Below are 26,338 nucleotides of genomic sequence, written 5' to 3' on the forward strand. Positions count from 1 at the left end.
AAGAAGAAGAAGAAGAAGAAGAAGAAGAAGAAGAAGAAGAAGAAGAAGAAGAAGAAGAAGAAGAAGAAGAAGAAGAAGAAGAAGAAGACATTTTAGAAACCAGATCACATTGTTTGATCTAAAAATGGTGCGCTTCAAAAAAGGCAAGACAAAGAAAGCTTTAGACCTCTGGCAACAAGCAGGAGCAGTGGCGGCCGGCCCATAGGGGCGCTAGGGGCGCCGCCCCACCTCTTCCCACATACAAAAAAATATATAATTTTTTTTTTTTTTTTAAATATATATATATATATATTTTTTTTTTTTAATGAACAAGGTAAATATCATACAATTGGTATCAGTAAAATGTATAATTACAATAAAATCTCGTTTAAAATGGTGTTACGATGTCTAAAGTTACTGATAAGTCACATGTTTCCTGCCTGGCCTTGCCCGTGGCATTAGTTTATCATTACCGGGCGCCGTGCAAGGAGCCCCCGAGCCAAACAGCAGCAACCAGCACGTTGCAAAAGTCTCAATAGTAAACTGTGCCGCCGAAACATAATTTCAGCCAATCAGCGCCGTCAAATATTTTGGTCACGAGGGCGCTCACGTTGGCGCCCACGTTGCTTACGTGCGTTGACGTGAGTTGTTTTTTAGACTCGTGAGTGACCAAGGTGTTGGATGAGTTGGATGAGAATGGCTTCGTGTGCAGGTGGAGTCGCCGGACCTCGGTCCCCGCCCAATTCCGTTCAAGAGCTAATCTCCAATCCTTTCGAAAGGAGAAGTTTGGGTCATTTTGTTCGGGGACAGAACTCAGCTAACATCTCACAGTTTACCGAAGGTAATGTGTGTGGTCTGTGTATGTTTATGTGTGTGGTGTGTTGTGTTTGTGCATGGTGATGCTGTAGGGGGAAGTAGGTGTGGATTTGATTTGTGGGCTCACACTCACACATTAGGTAGGCCTACATGGAGTGAAGCATTGGCTGAGGTCTTAAATAGGAAATTAGCTGAGATTATTTTACTTTATCCTCTCTGAAACTATACTCATTAGTTAAATCACCTGATAAATCTACTTACTATTGAATTCCCATACCAACACTTGTTTTAAGCACAACAAATGAATGGCACAAGAACATCATTGTCAGACTAATGTTGTTGTTATTTTTACCTTAGCCTTCAAGTTTGTTTTAATCCTTTATTTGATGCCATTATAGGTCAACTTTGACAACTATGAAGCTGTCCTGTCCTTTGTACTTGTCAACAACAACCACTGGAAGTTGCTGGTTTGTAATTATTTTGTCATTGTATTATTTCTGTTAAAGCACAAGACTTACAGAGTGAAGCCAAACATCTTTTTTGATGAAAAGTGCTTTTACTTGTTTTGTTCTCTCACAGTACATTCATGCCAAAACCAGCACCGTATTCCTGGTGGATCCAGCTCAAAGCATCAAAGAGCTTGATGACTCCGAACATGCTGCCAAAAGAATACAGTAAATCAAAATTCAATAGATATTTGAAAATTCAAGTAAAAACTATATTTAAATGTAAAAAATGTGTCACATTTAGTTACATTGATACTCACACACAGCATTGAACGCATTTTAAACAGTCTGATACAGTCTGTGTTCAGACAGTGATATCTATAGCTGACCTGTGGCTGCCCCTTATATAAATAAATGGTCATATGGTGAATACAAACAGTATGAATTTCTGTTACATTATCTTTAGGAGCCACATCATTAGAAATGTAAAGTGTGTTAACATGATCCTTTCTCAGGGAGCACTTCAGGATGAGGAGGACACGCCACAGCATAACAGACTGGGTGGATGTTAAGTGGAAGGGAGGCGTTATGGGCCACCCACTTCAAACGGATGGATGTAGCTGTGGTGTCGTTGTTGTGAAGGTGAGCTGAAGAGATTCTGTTTTCATCCAGTTAACAAGCAGAGTTTTTAATGTGAAAGACAGTTTAATGCAAGGGCGGATTAAAAAAGCTGTCAAAAGTAGTTGTTGACCGATAAAGGTTTTTTAAAGGCCGATGCTGATCCCCATCATATTTAGCAGGCAGGTTGGCCAATGGACGATATACAGTATATTGCCGATATCATGTTGTTGTTTATTGTATTTTTCACAACTGACAACAATTGGATTATGACACAACATTGCTGAACTTAAATTAACAGTTATTTAACACTAATGTAGTATTCACTTGAACACAGAAAGTTTAATTGACAAAACATATCTCAAAATTCCAATAATAGGACCGGTCTATATCAATACTCAAAGGTTTTGGGAGGCATTCTAGTCAAGGGTGGATGTCTTCTATAATGTGCCAGTGCCTGCAATGGACAACAGAGACTTTAAAAAGGCAGAGACAGGATATTGGAATTGTCCTTTGTGCAAGTAATACTTGAAATGTGCTCAATGATGACGATTAGTAAAACATGTGTCCTGTGTAGCTTGTTTGTATTACTTTCTGATCATTAATCACTGGGTCACATGACAGGGAAGCTCTAGAAAAAAACCTGCATTTTTTTATAGAAATATTAATATTAAATAGAGGATGTAATATTATCCGATATAAAGAGCTGTTTCTATTGTGTACAGACTTGTATTCAATTCATAAAGTGATTTTGAGTCATTAGTTATTGAAGAAATAAGCTAATTTTCACATACAATTATTAATATAAACATATTTGGAGTATTAAAATACAATAAAAAGAGGTGTGTCCTATGCAGCCAGTGTAGTTCTTTGACCCAGCACTGATTTTGAGTGATTAGGTCATATGTTCAGGTGTATATCAGTATGTAGTGTCTCTACTTTAAAGAGTCCTCTCCTGCTGATGTGCAGGTGTATATCAGTATGTAGTGTCTCTACTTTAAAGAGTCCTCTCCTGCTGATGTTCAGGTGTATATCAGTATGTAGTGTCTCTACTTTAAAGAGTCCTCTCCTGCTGATGTTCAGGTGTATATCAGTATGTAGTGTCTTTACTTTAAAGAGTCCTCTCCTGCTGATGTTCAGGTGTATTTCAGTAGGTAGTGTCTCTACTTTAAAGAGTCCTCTCCTGCTGATGTTCAGGTGTATATCAGTAGGTAGTGTCTCTACTTTAAAGAGTCCTCTCCTGCTGATGTTCAGGTGTATATCAGTATGTAGTGTCTCTACTTTAAAGAGTCCTCTCCTGCAGATGTTCAGGTGTATATCAGTAGGTAGTGTCTCTACTTTAAAGAGTCCTCTCCTGCTGATGTTCAGGTGTATATCAGTATGTAGTGTCTCTACTTTAAAGAGTCCTCTCCTGCTGATGTTCAGGTGTATATCAGTATGTAGTGTCTCTACTTTAAAGAGTGCTCTCCTGCTGATGTTCAGGTGTATATCAGTATGTAGTGTCTCTACTTTAAAAGAGTCCTCTCCTGCAGATGTTCAGGTGTATATCAGTATGTAGTGTCTCTACTTTAAAGAGTCCTCTCCTGCTGATGTTCAGGTGTATATCAGTATGTAGTGTCTCTACTTTAAAGAGTCCTCTCCTGCTGATGTTCAGGTGTATATCAGTATGTAGTGTCTCTACTTTAAAGAGTCCTCTCCTGCTGATGTTCAGGTGTATATCAGTATGTAGTGTCTCTACTTTAAAGAGTCCTCTCCTGCTGATGTTCAGGTGTATATCAGTATGTAGTGTCTCTACTTTAAAGAGTCCTCTCCTGCTGATGTTCAGGTGTATATCAGTATGTAGTGTCTCTACTTTAAAGAGTCCTCTCCTGATGATGTTCAGGTGTATATCAGTATGTAGTGTCTCTACTTTAAAGAGTCCTCTCCTGATGATGTTCAGGTGTATATCAGTATGTAATGTCTCTACTTTAAAGAGTCCTCTCCTGCTGATGTTCAGGTGTATATCAGTATGTAGTGTCTCTACTTTAAAGAGTCCTCTCCTGCTGATGTGCAGGTGTACATCAGTATGTAGTGTCTCTACTTTAAAGAGTCCTCTCCTGCTGGTGTTCAGGTGTATATCAGTATGTAGTGTCTCTACTTTAAAGAGTCCTCTCCTGCTGATGTTCAGGTGTATATCAGTATGTAGTGTCTCTACTTTAAAGAGTCCTCTCCTGCTGATGTTCAGGTGTATATCAGTATGTAGTGTCTCTACTTTAAAGAGTCCTCTCCTGCAGATGTTCAGGTGTATATCAGTATGTAGTGTCTCTACTTTAAAGAGTCCTCTCCTGCTGATGTTCAGGTGTATATCAGTATGTAGTGTCTCTACTTTAAAGAGTCCTCTCCTGCTGATGTTCAGGTGTATATCAGTATGTAGCGTCTTTATTTTAAAGAGTCCTCTCCTGCAGATGTTCAGGTGTATATCAGTATGTAGTGGTCTCTACTTTAAAGAGTCCTCTCCTGCTGATGTTCAGGTGTATATCAGTATGTAGTGTCTCTACTTTAAAGAGTCCTCTCCTGCTGATGTTCAGGTGTATATCAGTAGTGTCTCTACTTTAAAACAGTCCTCTCCTGATGATATTCAGGTGTATATCAGTATGTAGTGTCTCTACTTTAAAGAGTCCTCTCCTGCTGATGTTCAGGTGTATATCAGTATGTAGTGTCTCTACTTTAAAGAGTCCTCTCCTGCTGATGTCCAGGTGTATATCAGTATGTAGTGTCTCTACTTTAAAGAGTCCTCTCCTGCTGATGTTCAGGTGTATATCAGTATGTAGTGTCTCTAATTTAAAGAGTCCTCTCCTGCTGATGTTCAGGTGTATATCAGTGTGTAGTGTCTCTACTTTAAAGAGTCCTCTCCTGCTGATGTTCAGGTGTATATCAGTAGGTAGTGTCTCTACTTTAAAGAGTCCTCTCCTGCTGATGTTCAGGTGTATATCAGTATGTAGTGTCTCTACTTTAAAGAGTCCTCTCCTGCAGATGTTCAGGTGTATATCAGTAGGTAGTGTCTCTACTTTAAAGAGTCCTCTCCTGCTGATGTTCAGGTGTATATCAGTATGTAGTGTCTCTACTTTAAAGAGTCCTCTCCTGCTGATGTTCAGGTGTATATCAGTATGTAGTGTCTCTACTTTAAAGAGTGCTCTCCTGCTGATGTTCAGGTGTATATCAGTATGTAGTGTCTCTACTTTAAAGAGTCCTCTCCTGCAGATGTTCAGGTGTATATCAGTATGTAGTGTCTCTACTTTAAAGAGTCCTCTCCTGCTGATGTTCAGGTGTATATCAGTATGTAGTGTCTCTACTTTAAAGAGTCCTCTCCTGCTGATGTTCAGGTGTATATCAGTATGTAGTGTCTCTACTTTAAAGAGTCCTCTCCTGCTGATGTTCAGGTGTATATCAGTATGTAGTGTCTCTACTTTAAAGAGTCCTCTCCTGCTGATGTTCAGGTGTATATCAGTATGTAGTGTCTCTACTTTAAAGAGTCCTCTCCTGCTGATGTTCAGGTGTATATCAGTATGTAGTGTCTCTACTTTAAAGAGTCCTCTCCTGATGATGTTCAGGTGTATATCAGTATGTAGTGTCTCTACTTTAAAGAGTCCTCTCCTGATGATGTTCAGGGTGTATATCAGTATGTATGTCTCTACTTTAAAGAGTCCTCTCCTGCTGATGTTCAGGTGTATATCAGTATGTAGTGTCTCTACTTTAAAGAGTCCTCTCCTGCTGATGTGCAGGTGTACATCAGTATGTAGTGTCTCTACTTTAAAGAGTCCTCTCCTGCTGGTGTTCAGGTGTATATCAGTATGTAGTGTCTCTACTTTAAAGAGTCCTCTCCTGCTGATGTTCAGGTGTATATCAGTATGTAGTGTCTCTACTTTAAAGAGTCCTCTCCTGCTGATGTTCAGGTGTATATCAGTATGTAGTGTCTCTACTTTAAAGAGTCCTCTCCTGCAGATGTTCAGGTGTATATCAGTATGTAGTGTCTCTACTTTAAAGAGTCCTCTCCTGCTGATGTTCAGGTGTATATCAGTATGTAGTGTCTCTACTTTAAAGAGTCCTCTCCTGCTGATGTTCAGGTGTATATCAGTATGTAGCGTCTTTATTTTAAAGAGTCCTCTCCTGCAGATGTTCAGGTGTATATCAGTATGTAGTGTCTCTACTTTAAAGAGTCCTCTCCTGCTGATGTTCAGGTGTATATCAGTATGTAGTGTCTCTACTTTAAAGAGTCCTCTCCTGCTGATGTTCAGGTGTATATCAGTAGTGTCTCTACTTTAAACAGTCCTCTCCTGATGATATTCAGGTGTATATCAGTATGTAGTGTCTCTACTTTAAAGAGTCCTCTCCTGCTGATGTTCAGGTGTATATCAGTATGTAGTGTCTCTACTTTAAAGAGTCCTCTCCTGCTGATGTCCAGGTGTATATCAGTATGTAGTGTCTCTACTTTAAAGAGTCCTCTCCTGCTGATGTTCAGGTGTATATCAGTATGTAGTGTCTCTAATTTAAAGAGTCCTCTCCTGCTGATGTTCAGGTGTATATCAGTGTGTAGTGTCTCTACTTTAAAGAGTCCTCTCCTGCTGATGTTCAGGTGTATATCAGTATGTAGTGTCTCTACTTTAAAGAGTCCTCTCCTGCTGATGTTCAGGTGTATATCAGTATGTAGTGTCTCTACTTTAAAGAGTCCTCTCCTGCTGATGTTCAGGTGTATATCAGTATGTAGCGTCTCTATTTTAAAGAGTCCTCTCCTGCAGATGTTCAGGTGTATATCAGTATGTAGTGTCTCTACTTTAAAGAGTCCTCTCCTGCTGATGTTCAGGTGTATATCAGTAGTGTCTCTACTTTAAAGAGTCCTCTCCTGCTGATGTTCAGGTGTATATCAGTATGTAGTGTCTCTACTTTAAAGAGTCCTCTCCTGCTGATGTTCAGGTGTATATCAGTATGTAGCGTCTCTATTTTAAAGAGTCCTCTCCTGCAGATGTTCAGGTGTATATCAGTATGTAGTGTCTCTACTTTAAAGAGTCCTCTCCTGCTGATGTTCAGGTGTATATCAGTATGTAGTGTCTCTACTTTAAAGAGTCCTCTCCTGCTGATGTTCAGGTGTATATCAGTATGTAGTTGTCTCTACTTTAAAGAGTCCCTCTCCTGATGATGTTCAGGTGTATATCAGTATGTAGTGTCTCTACTTTAAAGAGTCCTCTCCTGCTGATGTCCAGGTGTATATCAGTATGTAGTGTCTCTACTTTAAAGAGTCCTCTCCTGCTGATGTTCAGGTGTATATCAGTATGTAGTGTCTCTACTTTAAAGAGTCCTCTCCTGCTGATGTTCAGGTGTATATCAGTGTGTAGTGTCTCTACTTTAAAGAGTCCTCTCCTGCTGATGTTCAGGTGCGGGCTTCCTGCTTCCAAGTTGCATTGATGTTATAACGGTAATGGTGTCTGGGGGTATAGACATTAGACACCCAAAAACAATCCTTCATATGTGTGTTACCATAGGAACAGTGGTTTTGTTCCCAAACAACCAAGTTAACGTCTTAATCGTCCCTGAAAGTACTTCCTTTTAAATGAGCACTGAACACTTGAAAGTTAATTGATGGTTTAGCCTTAAAGTATAACTTCCTATGATGTGTCGTTGGCACACTGCTCCAACATCAAGTTAAAGAATAATGAAAACGAGGAGTTTTCGCCTGTAATGAGTCAAAAGATCTGCCAATAGATCAAGTGAACATCAGCTCGGTGAGACGTCTAGAAATAAGACGTGATATTTAGATCAATCACATCTTGTGATTATCAGGAGAACTCATTGTGAACTATATTTCACCAGAATCAGGAGATGTTACAAAATAAGCTGCAAAAGCTCCAAAGTTTTCTGTTTTATAATAATAATAATAATAATAATAGATTGATTCAATGAACTGTTTGACAAATGGCTGCATCGTCGCTCACTAGCCTCCGGGACGTCAGTGAGGAGTTCGTCTTGTACTTAAAGCGACCGTTGTTTCTCTCACGAAGGAGAATTGAACCACGAGGGTTTCTTCAGGATTCAGAAGCTGTGAGGCAGAAGAGGAAGGAAAAGAAATAGGGCTGAGCTGGTGGGACGAAATGTTGAAAGATATTAGTTTTATCCAACAAGGACCGAGCATAGAATACATGTACCTCAACAAGAGAAGAAATATGTGCCGGATTTGACTCTTATTTCCTTTAGTGGGGTTTTTACAGACGTAGAATTCAAATCTGTTCAGCTTGTGTTAACCATAGAACCATATGAGGCTTACAACCAAAACACATTCAGAGAACCATTGACTTCCAGACAGGAAGTGGTGAAAGTCTTGTCCGGGGTTTTAGGACTCATTCTTGCACCTCTCTATTGCCAGACACTCCTATAGACAGCAGGGTTCGTACGGGTGCTGGAAATCCTTGAAAAGGCTTGAAACTTAAATAAAAACATCTATTTTGATTCTGACTTTTCTACATCCAACTCATCCAATAAACCGTCACGGTAGCCTTACCTTACTGATCCCTCTTCAAATAGAAAAACACACGTGACTTCACCAGCAGAGAGAAGATGGATTATTACATTATTAATGTGACTAATAAAGAGCACTTTGATTATTAAGTATTATTCTGTTGGTGTCATTACATTTGGTGAAAAGCTCATAAGGACTTGTTTAAGACTCGTTTGTCAAAGTTTAGGACTTGACTTGAACTTGCCCATCCTGACTTGAGACTTGACTCAGACTTGAGCGCAAAGACTTGAGACTTACTTGTGACTTGCAAAACAATGACTTGGTCCCACCTCTGCAGAATGCCTACCTGCCTCATAGCCCTCTAGTTCATTCCTGATTTTGGCACATCTTGTAAATTAGTTAAATGTAGCTTTGTGTTTTTATTTAAGTCGCTGTTCATAGTTTTTGATATGAAGCAGATTGAATGATATCCTATGGGCGCTGATGTGTGGATGTTGTGTCGTCTTCTGATAACTTTGTTGAGCTTGTTTTTAGCTGCATGTCTTTTATTTGATCTCACTGAACAAAGTAAGATAAGATATAAGAACATGTGAACTGGTTCAGCTGAGGAGGCTGGATATGAAACAGAGGAGGAGCTGCAGTCAGGGGAGGGAAGGTGAAAGTGAAAGTATGAAGTCAGACTTGTCAGACTGCCAGGCTCCATTTTACAGCTCGGAGCAGGAGAACAACAGGGTGAGTGTGAACGCCAGGATCTGCTTCCTAACACATTCATTATTTACTGGATGTCAGAAAAGAACTTCTTGGTTCAGCGTCCTAGAGTCCATTGAGACTTCTGCAAGTGTTGTAAACTTGTATTATTTCCTGTGTCCTCATTCATCAGAGTAACATAACATGTGACGCAGTCAGAATGGAGAGCGGCCTGCAGTCTGACTGATTTCATGTATTTTAACCAAGTTCATTATTAAGGTGTGTGTGTGTGTGTGTGTGTTAACCTCTAAAGTATGTAAACCACCCTGTTTGGCATCAGTTCATCTCTTCACATGTTTCTGTGAGATAAACAGCTCGTTTAGATTTCAACTTCCTCAAAACAACCAGCCGCCATCTTTACAAGCACAGAGACGTCTTCCTCATTTAGTCTCTTCTGTTTGAGCGGGAACTACAAATAAAACCTTCATTTAGTTCCACCTCCTGCACAGTGAGAGCCTGCTTTCATAATGGGGAGCAGAAGAGGAGGAGAATATGCTTTACAACGTATACAAACTCCTAAAGTCAGAGAGTATCAAACTCCTCGAGACAAAGCACGAGGAGTTTGAGGGTGGCTGTTTGTCTTGGCTCAGAAACATGTCGGGGAGAAGCGACTTGTTGCAACCGAGTGCTTCACTTCTTTACGTGCAGCTCACAGATAAGATCCAGGGTTCCCACCAGCTGATCCGCTCTCAGCACTCATTCCTGCCTCTGTCCATTAAGCTTCTCAACGCTCACATGCTGTTCTTTTAAATGTTGGCCATGAGGGCAACAGGTCTCCACTGTCAGTATGTGGGTCTGTGTTTGTTCAACCGGTGCATGGCGGATGATATGTGAATGGATTTGATGGTTATTATGTTTGTGTATCGTACGCGGAACTGCAGGACAGTCCAGAACAAATGTCCTTACGGGGACAATAAAGTATATCGTGTGTGTGTGTGTGTGTGTGTGTGTGTGTGTGTGTGTGTGTGTGTGTGTGTGTGTGTGTGTGTGTGTGTGTGTGTGTGTGTGTGTGTGTGTGTGTGTGTGTGTGTGTGTGTGTGTGTGTGTGTGTGTGTGTGTGTGTGTGTGTGTGTGTGTGTGTGTGTGTGTGTGTGTGTGTGTGTGTGGTGTGTGTGTGTGTGTGTGTGTGTGTGTGTGTGTGTGTGTGTGTGTGTGTGTGTGTGTGTGTGTGTGTGTGTGTGTGTGTGTGTGTGTGTGTGTGTGTGTGTGTGTTCTCAGACTGGAGAAGATGAGCGATTTAAAAGATGACGAAGAGGACACATCTCCAGTCCCCAGCTGTCTGTCTCTGAAGAGTGACTGGTCTATGTGGGACCCTCTAAACTTCAGTGATGAACCTGGACCCTCAGACACAAAGTAAGAGTTTCTCCTGTAACCTGACCTGAAGAGGATTCTGTATGTAGTGTCTCTACCATAGCCGTGGGAACATGTTTGAAATGGGGGTGCTGTGGGGATGACACCAGGGCCGGTTCTGACCAGTTTGCTGCCCGAGGCAAGATTTGAGCTGGCAATGAAAAACCGTTACAAAAGACCAACACACTACAAACAGAAACCTGTTGACACGGTGGACAGCTGATATAAAAAGGCTTCAAATGTACTTAGTATTGTATGAACATGTTTTAATTGGGGGGTGGACGTCACATCCAGGGGGGTCCGGGGGAAGATTTTAAAAAACATTTCAAAGTAAAATGCTTCAATCTGGTGCACTTTGAGCCCAATCACTAGAGACCTGATCTAGGGGGTACAACTTTCAAACACCCATATGAAAAAGATAGGTTTACATTTTAATAATCAAATAAGTATCTGAACATAACCAACAACCTACCATAGCCAATAACAAATACATGTAACTTATTTTATTTGTGTTGTTCATTCATATCTTATTTGACCTAGTTAACATTTATTTATGCATATTTTTTAATCTCTCCAGTTTTAAACGATATGTCTGGTTTACTGTCCTATAGTTTACACTGGAATGATTTCAAACCTGTTTTTATTTATCCCAATAATTATAAAGGAGTGCCTTGGAAATATTTGTTTACATAAATTGTGATCAAACCGTTTGAGAGCCACTGAGATAACTTAGACTAAAGTGAACTATCTAACACTCAGAGTCCTTTACCTCACTGAGCCTCAGTCTGACAGGAGAGCTCTCCCTCCAGCTTGTTGTAGAAACAGCTTCTTATATCCGTTAGCGCAGCAGAAGCTAACAACAATCCCCGCCGGTACCGGTGCGCCCTCTCTTTCACTTTGGCTGTGAGCTGCGGGCGCCTGATAAGCCAACATCCCCCACTTTCATCAATTACAGCGCCCATCGTACAGGGCAAATGGAAAATGTAACCGGGGGGAAAAGGGTGTTATCTTTAACTAATTATGAATGTTGTTACATCAAGGCTGAAAATTCGGTTTTTTGTATTATATTTCCATTTAATCTTGTGGACGTGCAGATTCCCTGTCCTCCATCAGGGGGTGCTGCAGCACCCTCAGCACCCCTACTTCCCAGCCATGGTTTCTGATCATCTAAACCAGTGGTTCCCAACCTGGGGGGCACCAAAGATCGCAGGGGGGGTGCATGTTTAAAACACAGTCATTGTCCATGCCGGTTTCAGTTGGATTATTTGTCACAGTTGCTCCGATCAGATCGGTCTCCTCCATTTTGTAGATTATTTACGACTTTTGAATCCACATAAACACATCGGCAAAATCCGGCTTCCTTTGAGCATGTGTTTTAAACAGTTTAATCCCTTTGTGAATTGTTTCCACTTCCGCCGTCCTTTCATTTCTTCATACAGCGGGAATCCAAATGAATTAATCCTGAGTCCAATAACCATCAAAGTCGCTCCAATAGTGCTCCTTGATTACGCTTTCATCCTCCTTTCACAACATACTTCACATTCATCCAGTTTGTGACGGTAGTTGTTGCATTTTGAGACTTTAAAACTTTAATTACCGCTGTTGCGCGCCACTTCCAACAGGAGTCATTCGGGGGGGCTCTTGGGAAAAAAGTTGGGAACCCCTGATCTAACCTGTTTAATGAAACCCAGTAGAGTGCATTAACAAAGAGTAATTGAACTCTTGCTTCTTGTCTTCATCAGAGATAGTAAATAATCTACTAGTGAAATCATCCTCACTCTACATGTTGGACTTGAATGAATTTTAACAACAGAAACCCACGATCACAACTCAACAACTCTAAAATCTTTAATCAGGTGAACAGTAGATCAAAAGCTGCTCTTTAGATGAACTGATGATGTTTAAAACATGTTGTTTCCACAGACAGAGAGCAGGGTCTCCAGTCCCCAGCTGTCTGTCTCTGAAGAGTGACGGGTCTATGTGGAGACCTCTAAACTTCAGTAATGAACCTGGACCCTCAGACACAAGGTAAGAGTTTCTCCTGTAACCTGACCTGAAGAGGATTCTGTTTTGATGTAATCTAATATATGAAACTGATCTTTAATGAAATCATGTGAGCAGTTTGTGAAGGGAAAACGCAGCAGAGCAAGCTGACATTATCTGAGGATATTTCAATATGCAATTATATTATCATTGTATCTGTGTATAAAATGGTTTTAAATAGCAAACATGTTGATAGATTCTGATTTAAAAAATCGAAATATATCGTCCAAAACATGATTTAACTACTTGGGCATGTTTATGATGTGTCTTTTTAAGATGTTATTAATAATAGTGATAACCTGGTGAGCTGGTTGTGTTTAGCATTAGCAGGTACAACAGAGTTTAAGAGATCACATGTAGAGTCAATGCAAAGACCCAGATCCGTGCCTGGCAACAGGAAGGAAGTGAAGATGTTAAATTCATATCACCTGCGTATTCGTGCAGCGTGAAACATTTCAACTTGAGCTTAAAGTTAGTGACGCTCTGTTTCAGAAACCTGTCAGAGTTGAGATTGTGCTCCTGTGGTCTCTGACGGTCTGAGGGGGATCAGAGAGGAGAGCTCCACAGCAGCTCATATTCAATCAGGGTTATTCATGTTCCTGTTTAAACCAGAGACTGTCTGTGTTGCTAACAATAAGACACTGCTGTACTTATGACTTCATGAAGTCACTCTGAGTGAGGATGGAGCAGCTAACGTTAGCATAGCTTTAACCTCTTAAGCCCGAGGGTCCCCCCAGTGGACCCCTCCCACCGTTTTTTCTCAGGGCTTCTTAACATTTATGAAACTATTAATGTTCCATACCCTTTTAACGGTAAGAAACTCAGCTTACTGACAATATGAACAATTTTTAGCTAAAAGAAACACAAGAGTAATACCAAGCCTTTGAATTAGCATGGAGCGAAAACATGCTAACTAATGCTAACGGACTTTTGCACAGCACTCACGGTAGAAATGCCCTTATTACTATCTTAACTGCACAAACAAGATATCCGATTAAAGCTGAGACTCCACAGATTCCACACATGTAATGTCATCACTGTAGGACCCCGAATTCCTGGAGCTATCAGCCAGAAAAGAGAAAGTAAACAACATCCGGTTTCAAAAATATTACAATAATTACGTCTTACCTTTTTTGATTTGTGATCAAAAGTTGTGTTCAACGGAATAAAAACGCCGCTCAAGGTTAATCCAATGTCTTTGTGTCACGTAGAAATGTTTACTGATAATCCATCATCATATTTATGGCAATATACTGGGACTGGGTATAAAGTTTTGTCGTCCAGGCTTGTACTTTCAGATATGCTTCGTTTGCTTCTCTATTACTTCCGCAATGGTAATATTTACGTGGATTTGGGAACTGCCCATCGATTCTATTGGATGTAATGAGGTGTAAATTACCCAAATCGACCAATGGGTTCCAGAGATATGGTCCTGCGTAAAGTATAAAGAATGCCATCCAGCATAAGCACCTTACGCAGCAGACTTTACTTATTGTTTACTACGTAAGGAAGCAGGAAATGCAGCAGGACCCAGAGCGCACGGAGCACAGAGCGGACAGCAGATAACGGAATTGCAGTTTTATTGCTTATAGATTATCAGAACATTTCAAAGGGGACACAGCCACATTGGATATTAACCTATGGATTAACTACATCATCGTTTTTATCGTTTTAATGCCATTGAAGACCAGGCAAAGAGGAAGGTAAGCCATGTTAGCCTTGCGCATGTTAGTACCTAGCGCCATTTGTTTTGATGTACGTTTTTGTTGATAACGTCGCGAGTTTGTATCTTTCAGTGTTGAGGTGGGCACCGTTAGATTCTGTGTCTTTACGATCATAAACGATGTGTTGGATGTGCAGCTAGGATAAGTAATAAGGGAGCTAGGAGTGATTTTCGGTGCAGTAATTGGTTAGCATTTTTCGCTCGGGGCTAATTCAGAGGCTCACTGTTAGCAATGTGTGTGTTTCTTCTTTTTTTTTTTTTATGAAAAAGATCAGTTAAATGAGTTTTTTCCCGTTATATGGATATAAAATATTCATAGTTTATTAAATATTAAGGTTCCTTAGACGTTGTTTCCTGCAAATGACGCGATTTCGGGTCCGTAGGGCCTAAGAGGATAACAGAGTATGTTTTTTATTTTAATTTTTTTCACAACAGTTGTATTTGGATGGAATGAATACCTATAGTGATAATTCAAAGTAATAAAATGATTTTTACAGTGAAAAAGTTCAAATGGAACTTCCCAAATTACCCAGAGGTGAGTCCGCCTGGACTTTATTTTTCTAAACCTCTCTAAAAAGGTCAAATTTCACTTATTTTGCATCAATCTTGATACAGGGTACTTATTATATGTTATAGTTTGGATTCCTAAAGCTTTTAGTCTACTAACCCATCATTCAAGAGTGGTTTTCACTATAAGTAATGTTGTTTTTTTTAGGCGGACATTAGAATTTACATGTTTTTACTATGTTCCATCTGAATTTACTTTAAAATAAAAACATCTATATTGATTCTGACACTTCTACATCCAACTCACAGATGTAACCTTGCTTTGAGAGAAAAGATTATTAATTTACCCCTTTTAGAAGTGAAGATATAGTCTTTGTTGTGTTGGTGGCATTTTCGAGCCTGAAACCTGAAAAACAGGCTCAGGGCTTAAGAGGCTTAATCTCATTGTGTTGGAGACAGACCTGACAAAGCATTATCTCAGACTTTTCACACTTCAGTATCATTCTGTTGTTATTTAGGCATCCTTTCCAGATGTTTACTGCTATTGATTCACAGCAGATTCTATGTTGGGTTTATAAAGCACCAGGTGAATACAGCTGAGTGTAGATGCAGGGAACATGTGCTCCTCTGGGTCATGAATCCAGACAGGAGGCTCTCTGGTTTTATGATCATGTGAATTGTAAGCTATCTACCTGATCACAAGGGTATGTTATATTGACCTTTTTTAAAATATCAAACTAGAATTTGTCCCCTTGTTGTACCTTTGGTGAGAATCAGCTCCACTAATGTAAAGTGCTTTAAAGCAGTGGTTCTCAACTGATGGGTCGAGACCCAAAAGTCTGAGTGAAGAAAAGGGAGGGGGGGAAAAGTCAAACTTTTATTTTGAAGGCCCGATTTTCTAACGATGTGCATGCAGTCGGCGTTGGACTGGAAGTACCGGAGACCATGAACGGTTTTGAAAGCTTCTGTCACGTAGTGGTCATCTTCTCAATAAAACATCTTTGCTGATGTTTTTTCGAGTCTTCTGGCCAATCAGAATCAAGAGTGTTGCCGGAAGTCCCCACGGAGAATAACTTTGCGGTAGAACTCTTTTTTATACATCCATGGGTACAACTTCAGATAGAAATGAACAGATAATGAAATATGACCCCCGGTTTGATGACTGACAGGTCACAGAACAATGGGGGCTATCTACCCTTACCCACAAAGTCAGTCACAGACTCTCTCCTCTTTGCTCTTCTCTCTGTGAGGAGCATCAAGATGTCAGAACAAAGTGAAACACAAACAATGGCATCAAATATTATTAATATGTCGGGTAGTAATAGATTTATTTATTTTCTTCTCAGAGAGTACCAGAATGGGTAGTTTATATGTTAGTATTTCAAAAAATCTCCTGGGGGAGAATCCCCCCAGACCCCTTGCTGGGGTTGGGTTTCCAGCATGTGGGCCTTTTTATATAGTTCAGCTTTGATTCCATCATCTCATTAAACCTTTTTTAAAAGCATACTTTAGTTCTGTTAAGAGATATCAGGGATATATGCACTGTACTTCACTTGAATTAATATTGTATGCTGAAAAGCGTATATATTACAGCACGTTTTTTTGTTGAATAGATTTGAGTGCTTCAAAAATGTTGGGTCGCAATGTATTGACCAAGTAAAAAGTGGGTCCCGAGGTCTGACCAGTTGAGAACCACTGCTCTAAACTATGAGAATCAGCTCCCCTAAAGTAAAGTGCTGTAAAGGATGTGTCCTCTCCACAGAGGGAAGAGGAAGAGTGGTGTTCCTGTGGAGGAGACGCTGTCCAGCTGTGCTCTGTGTCAGGACGTCCTGAAGGATCCAGTCTCTACCAGCTGTGGACACTGGTTCTGCAAACAGTGCATCGCCTCATACTGGGAGCAGAGACCTCCATCAGGAGACCCCTCCTGTCCCCAGTGTGGAGAAAGACCCAGAACCAGAGCTGGCCTGCAGACAGCCAGTCAGACCAGCTCTGTACGAGGTAAGAGGCCGAACTCATGCAGCGTCTTATTCCTCTTCCTGGTTCATTTGTTTTTTTATTAGCTATTCTGTTGAAGAGCAAAGACATTAAAATGTTTATAAAACATTTAAACTTTTTATTAAATTAGTTTTATTGTTAGATTCTCAAAAGCATGTTCCTGATTCTCTCCTGTTTGCTTCTCTTCCAGCAGAACGTGGTCTGCAGGAGGTTCTAGATGAACATCGGCTCAGTCTGAGGAGGAGATGTGAACGTGTGGCTGAAGGAACTGATCAAAGTGAAACCCTCCTCAACAGCATCTTCACTGAGCTCTACATCACACAAGGCCTGAGTGAAGAGGTTAATACCCAACATGAGGTGAGGCAGCTGGAGACAGCTTCCAAGAAGAAGCCCCTCCATGACACTCCAATCAAGTGCCAGGACATCTTTAAAGCCTTACCTGACCAGCAGACTCTCATCAGAGCGGTCCTGACCAACGGAGTCGCTGGAGTAGGAAAAAGCTTCTCAGTGCAGAAGTTCACTCTGGACTGGGCCGAGGGTTTGGGGAACCAAGATGTCAGTCTGGTGATCCCGCTCTCCTTCAGGGAGCTGAACCTGATCAAAGGAGAGCAGTACAGTCTTCTCAGGCTGCTCCATGTTTTCCATCCAACCTTACAGAAGGTCACAGCAGAGCAGCTGGCTGTCTGCAAAGTGCTGCTCATCTTTGACGGCCTGGATGAAAGCAGACTTTCTCTGGACTTCAGAAACAATGAGGTTGTGTCTGATGTCTCACAGCAGTCCTCAGTCAACGTGCTGCTGACAAACCTCATCAGGGGGAAGCTGCTTCCCTCGGCTCTCGTCTGGATAACTTCCAGACCTGCAGCGGCCAATCAGATCCCTCCTGAGTGTGTGGACAGGGTAACAGAAGTACGAGGCTTCACTGACGCCCAGAAGGAGGAGTACTTCAGGAGGAGATCGAGTGATGAAGACCTGTCCAGCAGAATCATCTCTCACATCAAGAGCTCCAGGAGCCTCCACATCATGTGTGTGATCCCAGTCTTCTGCTGGATCACTGCTGCAGTTCTGGACCACATGTTGACTACAGACCAGAGAGGAGAGCTGCCCCAGACCCTCACTGACATGTACTCTCACTTCCTGCTGGTCCAGACCAAGAGGAAGAAGCAGAAGTATGAAGAGGGACATGAGACGAGTCCACAGCAGCTGACGGAGGCTGACAGGGAGCTTCTCCTGAAGCTGGGGAGGCTGGCGTTTGAACATCTGGAGAAAGGACACATCATGTTCTACCAAGAAGACCTGCAGCGCTGTGGTCTTGGTGTCACCGAGGCCTTGGTGCACTCAGGAGTTTGCACAGAGATCTTCAAAAGAGAGAGTGTGATCTTCCAGAAAACAGTCTACTGCTTTGTTCATCTGAGCATTCAGGAGTTCCTGGCTGCAGTCTACTTGTTCCACTGTTACACCAACAGAGACACAGCGGTACTGAAGGACTTCCTGAAGAGAGACTGGCCCTATAAGAACAGTAACAGCAGAGATCAGGAGTACCCATCCCTGGATGTCTTCCTAAAAGGAGCCATGGAGAAATCCCTCAGAAGTAGAAATGGCCACCTGGACCTGTTTGTCCGCTTCCTCCACGGCCTCTCTCTGGAGTCCAACCAGAGACTGTTAGGAGGCCTGCTGGGTCGCACAGACAACCGTCCAGAAACCATCCAGAGAGCCATCAGCAACCTGAAGGAGAAGAGAACAAAAATCTCTCCTGACAGGAGCATCAACATCTTCCACTGTCTGACAGAGATGAAGGACCTCTCAGTACATCAGGAGATCACAGAGTTCCTGAAGTCAGGGAACAGATCAAAGGAACTCTCTGTGATCCACTGCTCTGCTCTGGCCTACATGCTGCAGATGTCAGAGGAGGTTCTGGATGAGTTGGACCTGAGTCAGTACAAAACATCAAAGGAGGGGAAACAGAGACTGATTCCAGCTGTGAGGAACTGCAGGAAGGCCAAGTGAGTCCAGATGTGATTCACTTTATAAACTAAAGTGAATCAGGAGTTTAATTATTCAAATAAACACGATAACATTTCTGCTGTTTAAATACTGAGAGGCGATTGATCACACCTCACAGCAGGACTTACAGTTATCAGTTATTATCACTTTCTAGTAGTTTCTTTATCATTAAAGGTGGGGTAGGTAAGTTTGGAGAAAGCAGCTCGAGTGCGCTAGAATTTGAAAATACACGACCGGAGAAAATCTGCCACTTCCTCACAGAGCCCCTCCTCCAACACACACGAACGCGCACATGACCAATGAGGGCACGAGATCAGTTTGTGCCCCGATGGGAGGCTGACAGGCAGGTAGGCCATCCAGTTACTTTAGCCGGCTCAGATGATTGGTCGTGCTTTTCTACAGCGCCACGGCTTCAAAGCACTTCAGATATTCATTGCTATCGGATGTTAAGAGCATTCCATGGAATATAACAACAAGTGTATCTCGAGCCGGTTTCTCAGACCTTCCTACCCCACCTTTAAACACACACGATGTTATCACAATGTGTTAGAGTTTAAAATCAGATCTATATCAGAGTTATGTCTTAATGCTCATACAGTGAGAACATCTGATGGTATTCAGTTTGAAATATTGAAACTTTATTGGTTAATTGTGTTTGTGTGCGCAGTTCATTTCCAGATGCTCAGAGAAGACAAAACATCCATCATTCACATCCAGATATGAATTAACATTTAAATATCTACTTCTCTAATATCATCAAGTGATTTATTTAACTTCTGTTTCTTAGGTAACAGTCAGTGACAGACATGTGATCAGATCACACTGACAACACATTACACTGTTATTATATATTATTATTTATAAAATGGACAAACAGCAAATCTCAATCAGAACATGTCAAATATGTTTTCATCAAATGCTTGAGGTCAATATGTTTCCTCTTTTTAACACATGTTGTAATATATGTGTTATTATAGACTTGCTGGCTGTGGACTCTCAGAGGCTGAATGTGAAGTCGTGGCCTCAGCTCTGAAGTCTGACTCCTCCCACCTGAGAGATCTGGACCTGAGTCAGAACTACGCTCTGAAGGATCCAGGAGTGGAGCGTCTGAGTTCTGGACTGAAGAGTCCAAACTGCAGACTGGAGGCTCTCAGGTCAGTTCACTGACTGAACTTCATCTGCTTGTGTTTATGATTTTCTGAATTTGAACAAATACATTTAAACTATTTGTTCCTCTTTGCTAATGACTGCATATTGATCAGAGTAACAGAGAGAAGGTGAATGTGTGAGGGAGAGAGTCTGAGCTTCCACAGACTCACCCTGAGCTCCAGGAGTCAGTGGAGATGCTGTCAGTGCTGAGGATCTGTGAGGGAGAGGAAGGAGTTGATGAACATCTGATCAAAGTTAGAGTTCCAGATCATCAGTGGATTGTTTCTGCATCAGCTCTGACATTAAAGAGGACCTATCATGAAGAATGCACTTTCTGATGTCCTCTCTACATCACCGTGTATCCCCGGTGTCCCCGCCGGTGTGTCCACGGTGTGTCCCCGCCGGTGTCCCCCCGGTGTCCCCCCGGTGTGTCCCCGGTGTCCCCCGTGTGTCCCCCGTGTGTCCTCTGTCCCCCGTGTGTCCCCGGTGTGTCCTCTGTGTGTCCCCGTGTCCCCCCGGTGAGTCAGGAGACTCTCAAAGTATCAGGAACAAACCCCTCTCTCTTCTCCTCCGTACCCTCATCTCTAAAAACGGGGAACAACGGAGCTGATCCAGATTTGCTGCGTCATGACCACATTACTAAAATGTGGGCGGGCTTTTCCCCCACGGGCCAATCAGAAACGTTGCTGTCAGAAACAATGAGACGTGTTCTGGAAGTAATCTGGTCTGTGTTTACATTAGCATGCTAACACTCAGAGCTAACCTGTGCTGGAGAGAGTGTGTGTGAAGAAGCAGGAAGTCAAAAGGAAGTCACCTTGTGGTAAACCTGAGAGAGAGAAAGAGTTTGAGCTCCATCCTGTTTCAGAGAGGATCCTTGATGTGGTTTGGAACATGATGGCGTTTAATCACGGCAGCGTTTAGCTGAGTCTGCCGGGTAATTCTGATCAGGCATTAGCTCCCCCTCCTCTCTTTAAGCTAAGGACCCGAACCTGCTCTTCTCTAACAGCTGGAACAGAGGGATGTGAGGGATTTCTGAAATGCATGATCTGTTTGGTATTTGGAGCAAAACACTTCATAGAGATGTTTTTATATATTGTTATAAATCTGAGACCCAGAATATCTGCTAAAGATAGCCTGATAGGAGACCTTTGAAACCCTGTTTGACTCTGAGCAGATTATTAAACCTGGAGTTATTTCAAACAGGAACTTTGTTTTCTAAACTTACATCATGTTTTCTTTATTCAGACTGAGGAGCTGCAGGTTGTCAGAGATCAGCTGTTCTGCTCTGGCCTCAGCTCTGAAGTCCAACCTCCATCTGAGAGATCTGGACCTGAGTCACAACGCTCTGAAGGATTCAGGAGTGGAGCTGCTGAGAGATCTTCTGGAGGGTCCAGACTGCAGACTGCAGACCCTCAGGTCAGTTCACTGACTCTCTGTTCCTGCTGGAGATCTCAGGTTTCATCAGATCTTCATCCTGATTCTTCTACGTCATTAACTAACATCCATTCAGTTGAAAATGCTGTTTTATTCATACTTTCATTTGTAGCTACTAAAGTAAGAACTGCAGACTGAAATGTCGTCTGACTCTTGAAGGAACTGTAATAGATGTTATTTGTAAAAAGTAAATCTATGTTTTTAATATTTAGTAAACGATAGCGTCTGAATAAAGTTCATCTGAAGTGATATTAGTTTGACTTTAACAAAGTTCACTTTCTGAAGAAGACATGTTTTTGTTCCCATTCATTTAAATGTTGAGAAACATCTGATTTATAAACTGATTTTATCCTCATCATGTTTTCTGTATTCAGTCTGTGGGGCTGCAGTTTGTCAGAGATCAGCTGTTCTGCTCTGGCCTCAGCTCTGAAGTCCAACCTCCATCTGAGAGATCTGGACCTGAGTAACAACGATCTGAAGGATTCAGATGTGAAGCTGCTGAGAGATCTTCTGGAGAGTCCAGACTGCAGACTGGAGACCCTCAGGTCAGTGAGGGGTCTCTGCTGGTTCAGCAGTATGGTATGAAACTCAGGGAGGTGTTTCTCTCTCTGGGGAAACAGATCAGTGATGTTTCCCACTGACTGCAGGCTCTTCCATTCTTCCATCAGCTGCAGAAGAACAGCTGAACCTGCAAAGCCACACTTTAGTATCAGCTCTCTAACAGACAGACGGGGTTTTACAGACGAGTGAGAAAGGGGGTCTGTTCTTATGGGATGTTTTTAGTCTCTAGACCAGGGGTGTCCAAACTGTGGCCCGGGGGCCAAATGCGGCCCTCAGCTCATTCTGAAAGGCTAATGAAATATGACCCACAAATGAAACTTGTCTTATATTGTACTTCTTAAATATATATGTACACATATATTACAACCCAGTCTCACGGCATTTCGTGTTCACCAACACGATTTTTAATCTATTGATTCGTGTTCACCAACACGATTTGCCCCTTTTTTTCGTGTTGCACAGCACGATTTTAAAAGCAATGTATTTCTACTGCCTGCAGCACGCCTTTTTCTCCGGTCGGGTCGTGGGAGACCGGAAGCTGTGTGGTTCATAAAAACATGTTCTTACTCAATATCAAGCCACAGTTATTGCTTTTATTTGAAATCGTATAATTTCGGACTTTTGTTGCCGTCTGTGAGGAAAATAAATGGCTCAGAGCCTCAGGATACTGAAATCTGTATTTTTTAAATCTTTTTTTCCTTCTAATTCGTTATTCTTTTCAAAATAACACACTGTTATTTACTCACCAATAACACAATTATCCTTGCTTTTATTTATTGGTTTAATTCCATAATCCCTGGCTTTTTTGGCGTCCGTCAGGAACTGAATTTCAAAATAAAAATAACCGGAAACAGACGTAGGCCTATAAGGGACATTTCGAGCATCATTGCGATTGTCAACATTTCTGAGTTTAGGATGGCCGAAGACACTACACTACCCATAATCCCCAGCTATCGTTTAGGACTACAGTCCCGTAAGGTTACGCAGAGCGTCAAACAGCTGTGTGAAATGGAACGAAACCACGCCAGACTATCCAAAACTGGAATCGAACGCCCCCCCAGAACTATACACTACACTATTGTGTTTTGCAAAATGTTCTATGGGACGTCTCTACTGAACGTTTTCGTTTTCCCCACAATTAGAAGCTGCCAGTATTAAACACATTGGTGTTATCAAATGTAAAACATATCATTAATAAATGGGTGAAAATCGCTTGTGTCCATAATGCGCAGCATTAATACCCACATGACAGCTCATTGTTACTTTGTAATTCTACTCCACTACAATTCAGAGGTTAACCTGGTATTTTTACTCCACTGCATTTATTTGAGTTACTTTGCAGATTCTGATTAATGATGTGAAATATAAACAACCCTTAAATCAGACTTTAGTTACACCTGAGTAAAATTCAGGGAAGGTGATTGTCAAGTGCCAACAATCAGGAGAGATATTTGATAGTTGGTGCTTGAGAAGACTAAACATGTATCTGCAATTGACATGAATGGAAACGAGTAATAAAGTATATTCATTACTCGTTATTCTCTACTAATAATTAACGACTGTATATTATGGCTATTTTGCACATCCCTTTCAAGATTTTCAAAGGGTTATTGACATATCATATACACAACTACGGTGTAGTTATGCAATGAATGAAACACTTGGGTCACAGGTTCCTCAACAAGACATCTATCACTATGTGTGTACCTCCACCATCAAACTGTCATATTCTGCACATTTCTTATTCTATCTACATACGAGTATAATTCATATGTATAATATCAGTTAAAATAAGTGCTTCAACATAGTTAACATTGCAGGAAAGCAATATATTAGACGTTAAGTACTTTGTCAGGCTTAATATTTATCTGTAGATAGATACCCCCAAAGCTTTTTTCTTATTTAAAAGAAGACCTTAATCTGTTATTTAATGTTTAAATAAAGGTTCATTCGTTTTTCTGTTTTGCACCTCCTCCTATTAATATCTTTGTACATTCTGCACTAAACTGTTTTATTGTAGAGATCACTTTATAGTATCTTCTTGATTTTTTACATTCTATATTTATACTTTCCCCCTATGTATGTACTCTTAATATTTTTTTAATCAAATATAAAAATAATTCAATAACGTGCTTTAACCACTAGGAGGTAAACACAAGGTACACACAGCCATAATAACTTTGTATTATAAATGTACACACTGAAGATGTGTAGTTTTATGCATGCTTTCACATAATTGTACAGCATATTGCTATACTATTTCAGACTCAGTATTTACATTCTTACATTCAAAGAAAATCAGTAATATCTTTAAAAACTACAGTCCTTTTATATCAGCTGTGCACCGTTATGGTGTAAATATAACCTATCTGTGAATTAGATCAAATATAAAAGTCAGCCGAATTAGTGTTGATACTGCAAGGAGACGTATTGTGTGAAGAGAAATTGAAGATGTTGTTTAATTGTTGAATATATTTATGATCCACGTCAAGTATTCAGTTTCGGCGGCATTTTCTCAGTTTTTCCAAAGGTCTTCTGATCAGGGGTCTATCAATAAAGAACTACGGCAGATCTGTAATATGTAATGCAGCCGAACCGTGTATTACAATGCCGTTATGTGATGACTTTCAAAGAGAAAAGCAAGAGCGCTCGGAATTAAGTATTCTTTTATTCTTTTAAAATGTTTTCCGGATTTCATATCATATAAACACCAAATCCCAGCATGCATTGCGGCTAAAACATCCAATCAGCGTAGCTGAGGATCTTGGGTAATCGCTCGAAATGCCTATGTCTGTTTCCGGTTATTTTTATTTTGAAATTCAGTTCCTGGCGGACGCCAAAAAAGCCCGAGATTATGGAATTAAACCAATAAATAAAAGCAAAGATAATTGTGTGTTATTGGTGAGTAAATAACAGTGTGTTATTTTGAAAATAATAACAAATTAGAAGGAAACAAAGATTTAAAAAATACAGATTTCAGTATCCTGAGGCTCTGAGCCATTTATTTTCCTCACAGACGGGAACAAAAGTCCAAAATTATACGATTTCAAATAAAAGCAATAACTGTGGCTTGATATTGAGTAAGAACATGTTTTTATGAACCACACAGCTTCCGGTCTCCCACGAGCCGACCGGAGAAAAAGACGTGCTGCAGGCAGTAGAAATACATTGCTTTTAAAATCGTGCTGTGCAACACGAAAAAAAGGGGCAAATCGTGTTGGTGAACACGAATCAATAGATTACAAATCGTGTTGGTGAACACGAAATGCCGTGAGACTGGGTTGTATATTACACAGTAGTATTCATGTGTTCATAATCCCACCTTTAAAATAAATTCACTCAATTAAAGCTGAGAACATGTTCTAACAAATCTAACTTGATAAGAAAAAAGCCCAATAACTTATTTTTATAACAAGCGTGAAATAGAGCCTTCATGTTTCCTGTGATTATAATCAATGTGAAGCTCCTGCTTTAAGGAATGAGCTGCTGACAGAATAAAGTGAACCCTCTGGAGAGCTGAGAGCCGTTTGTTTCTGAAAGCATCTTCAAGTAACAAGCATCCTTTACCTTCATCTGAGGTTTCTGACTTATAACTGAACTCATGAGGCAACATACCTCTAGAGAGCGGCCCAGACCTTCATATCTCTTTCTGTATGAGGCCCTCGGGGGAAAGAGTTTGGACCCCCCTGTTCTCCACCAATGACTGGTTACTTCCTGTCAGCTGAGAGCTGTGGCAGGCAGTCGTAGTGTTTGCAGAGAGGATATGATGGGATGTAGAGCATGAGATCAGGACTCTGAAGCTGACTCAAAGAACCAACACTTATTTAAACTGGATCTCAAGCTGTTGGGTTGTGTTCATCTCTACAGGATCAGATGTGGAGAGCCGATCAGAGCCACGATCCAGAAGACCTGTGAGTACTGAAACCATGTCCTCCATTCATCCAGATACTAAACTCTTTCATGGAGCATGAGCTCAGAGGAAAACAACACTCTTCATCATTCTGGCTGTTTCTCTTTGTTTCATCATCATCATCCTCTCTCTCTCTCTCTCTCCTTCTCCTCTCAGGTGACAGGAAGTGAAGACACACAGAAAGGTGAGAGGTCGTACCAAGTGAAGCTTATTTACTGAGGTTTTACCACTTAATTAAAATGTAGTTATTGCTCAGTGTGTTTCTGGTGTTCCAGACAAGTCTGCAGCTCAGGTTTGATTTGTTCTCAGTTTATTCATCACGGGGCGAGTTCGAGACGTCCAGAGGAGCGTGGAGGCATTTTGGAAAATACAGAAGAAGACTGCAGCTGATGAGAGACTTCCTGTTAGCTCTCCTCAATATGAAATGAACAACAACAATCCATTGTACTTAAAGCTTTTCTTAAAGATGTGTTGCTCATACACCTGCTGCTGCCTCCCACCACCTCCCACCCACCCCGGCACCAAAGAGGAGACTCCATCGACCCCAGATACCCCAACTCACTCTCCTTCAG

At 41.2% G+C, this 26,338-nt stretch overlaps 1 protein-coding gene across 6 annotated transcripts; it reads left to right on the forward strand.

Annotated features, from left to right (window-relative positions):
* Window positions 1-686: 686 nt before the first annotated feature.
* Window positions 687-26,198, forward strand: LOC117561803 (protein NLRC3-like). Of its 6 annotated transcripts, none has more exons than XM_034239393.1 (14): window positions 687-820; window positions 1,194-1,262; window positions 1,375-1,469; window positions 1,757-1,883; window positions 10,312-10,446; window positions 12,367-12,471; window positions 16,479-16,714; window positions 16,902-18,711; window positions 19,690-19,866; window positions 21,107-21,277; window positions 21,670-21,840; window positions 25,724-25,767; window positions 25,923-25,950; window positions 26,076-26,198. In XM_034239393.1, the coding sequence occupies exons 5-13, from the start codon at window positions 10,322-10,324 to the stop codon at window positions 25,934-25,936; spliced, it is 2,853 nt and encodes a 950-aa protein (XP_034095284.1). In that variant the 5' UTR covers window positions 687-820; window positions 1,194-1,262; window positions 1,375-1,469; window positions 1,757-1,883; window positions 10,312-10,321; the 3' UTR covers window positions 25,937-25,950; window positions 26,076-26,198. The 6 variants fall into 6 exon arrangements, with proteins under 6 accessions (XP_034095284.1, XP_034095288.1, XP_034095287.1 ...); XM_034239396.1 differs by having other exon boundaries at window positions 689-820; window positions 16,905-18,711; XM_034239397.1 differs by lacking the exon at window positions 12,367-12,471.
* The last annotated feature ends 140 nt before the right edge of the window (window positions 26,199-26,338 follow it).

The sequence above is a fragment of the Gymnodraco acuticeps genome, unplaced genomic scaffold (assembly GCF_902827175.1).
Source record: "Gymnodraco acuticeps unplaced genomic scaffold, fGymAcu1.1, whole genome shotgun sequence".
In the NCBI taxonomy this organism is placed as follows: domain Eukaryota; kingdom Metazoa; phylum Chordata; class Actinopteri; order Perciformes; family Bathydraconidae; genus Gymnodraco; species Gymnodraco acuticeps.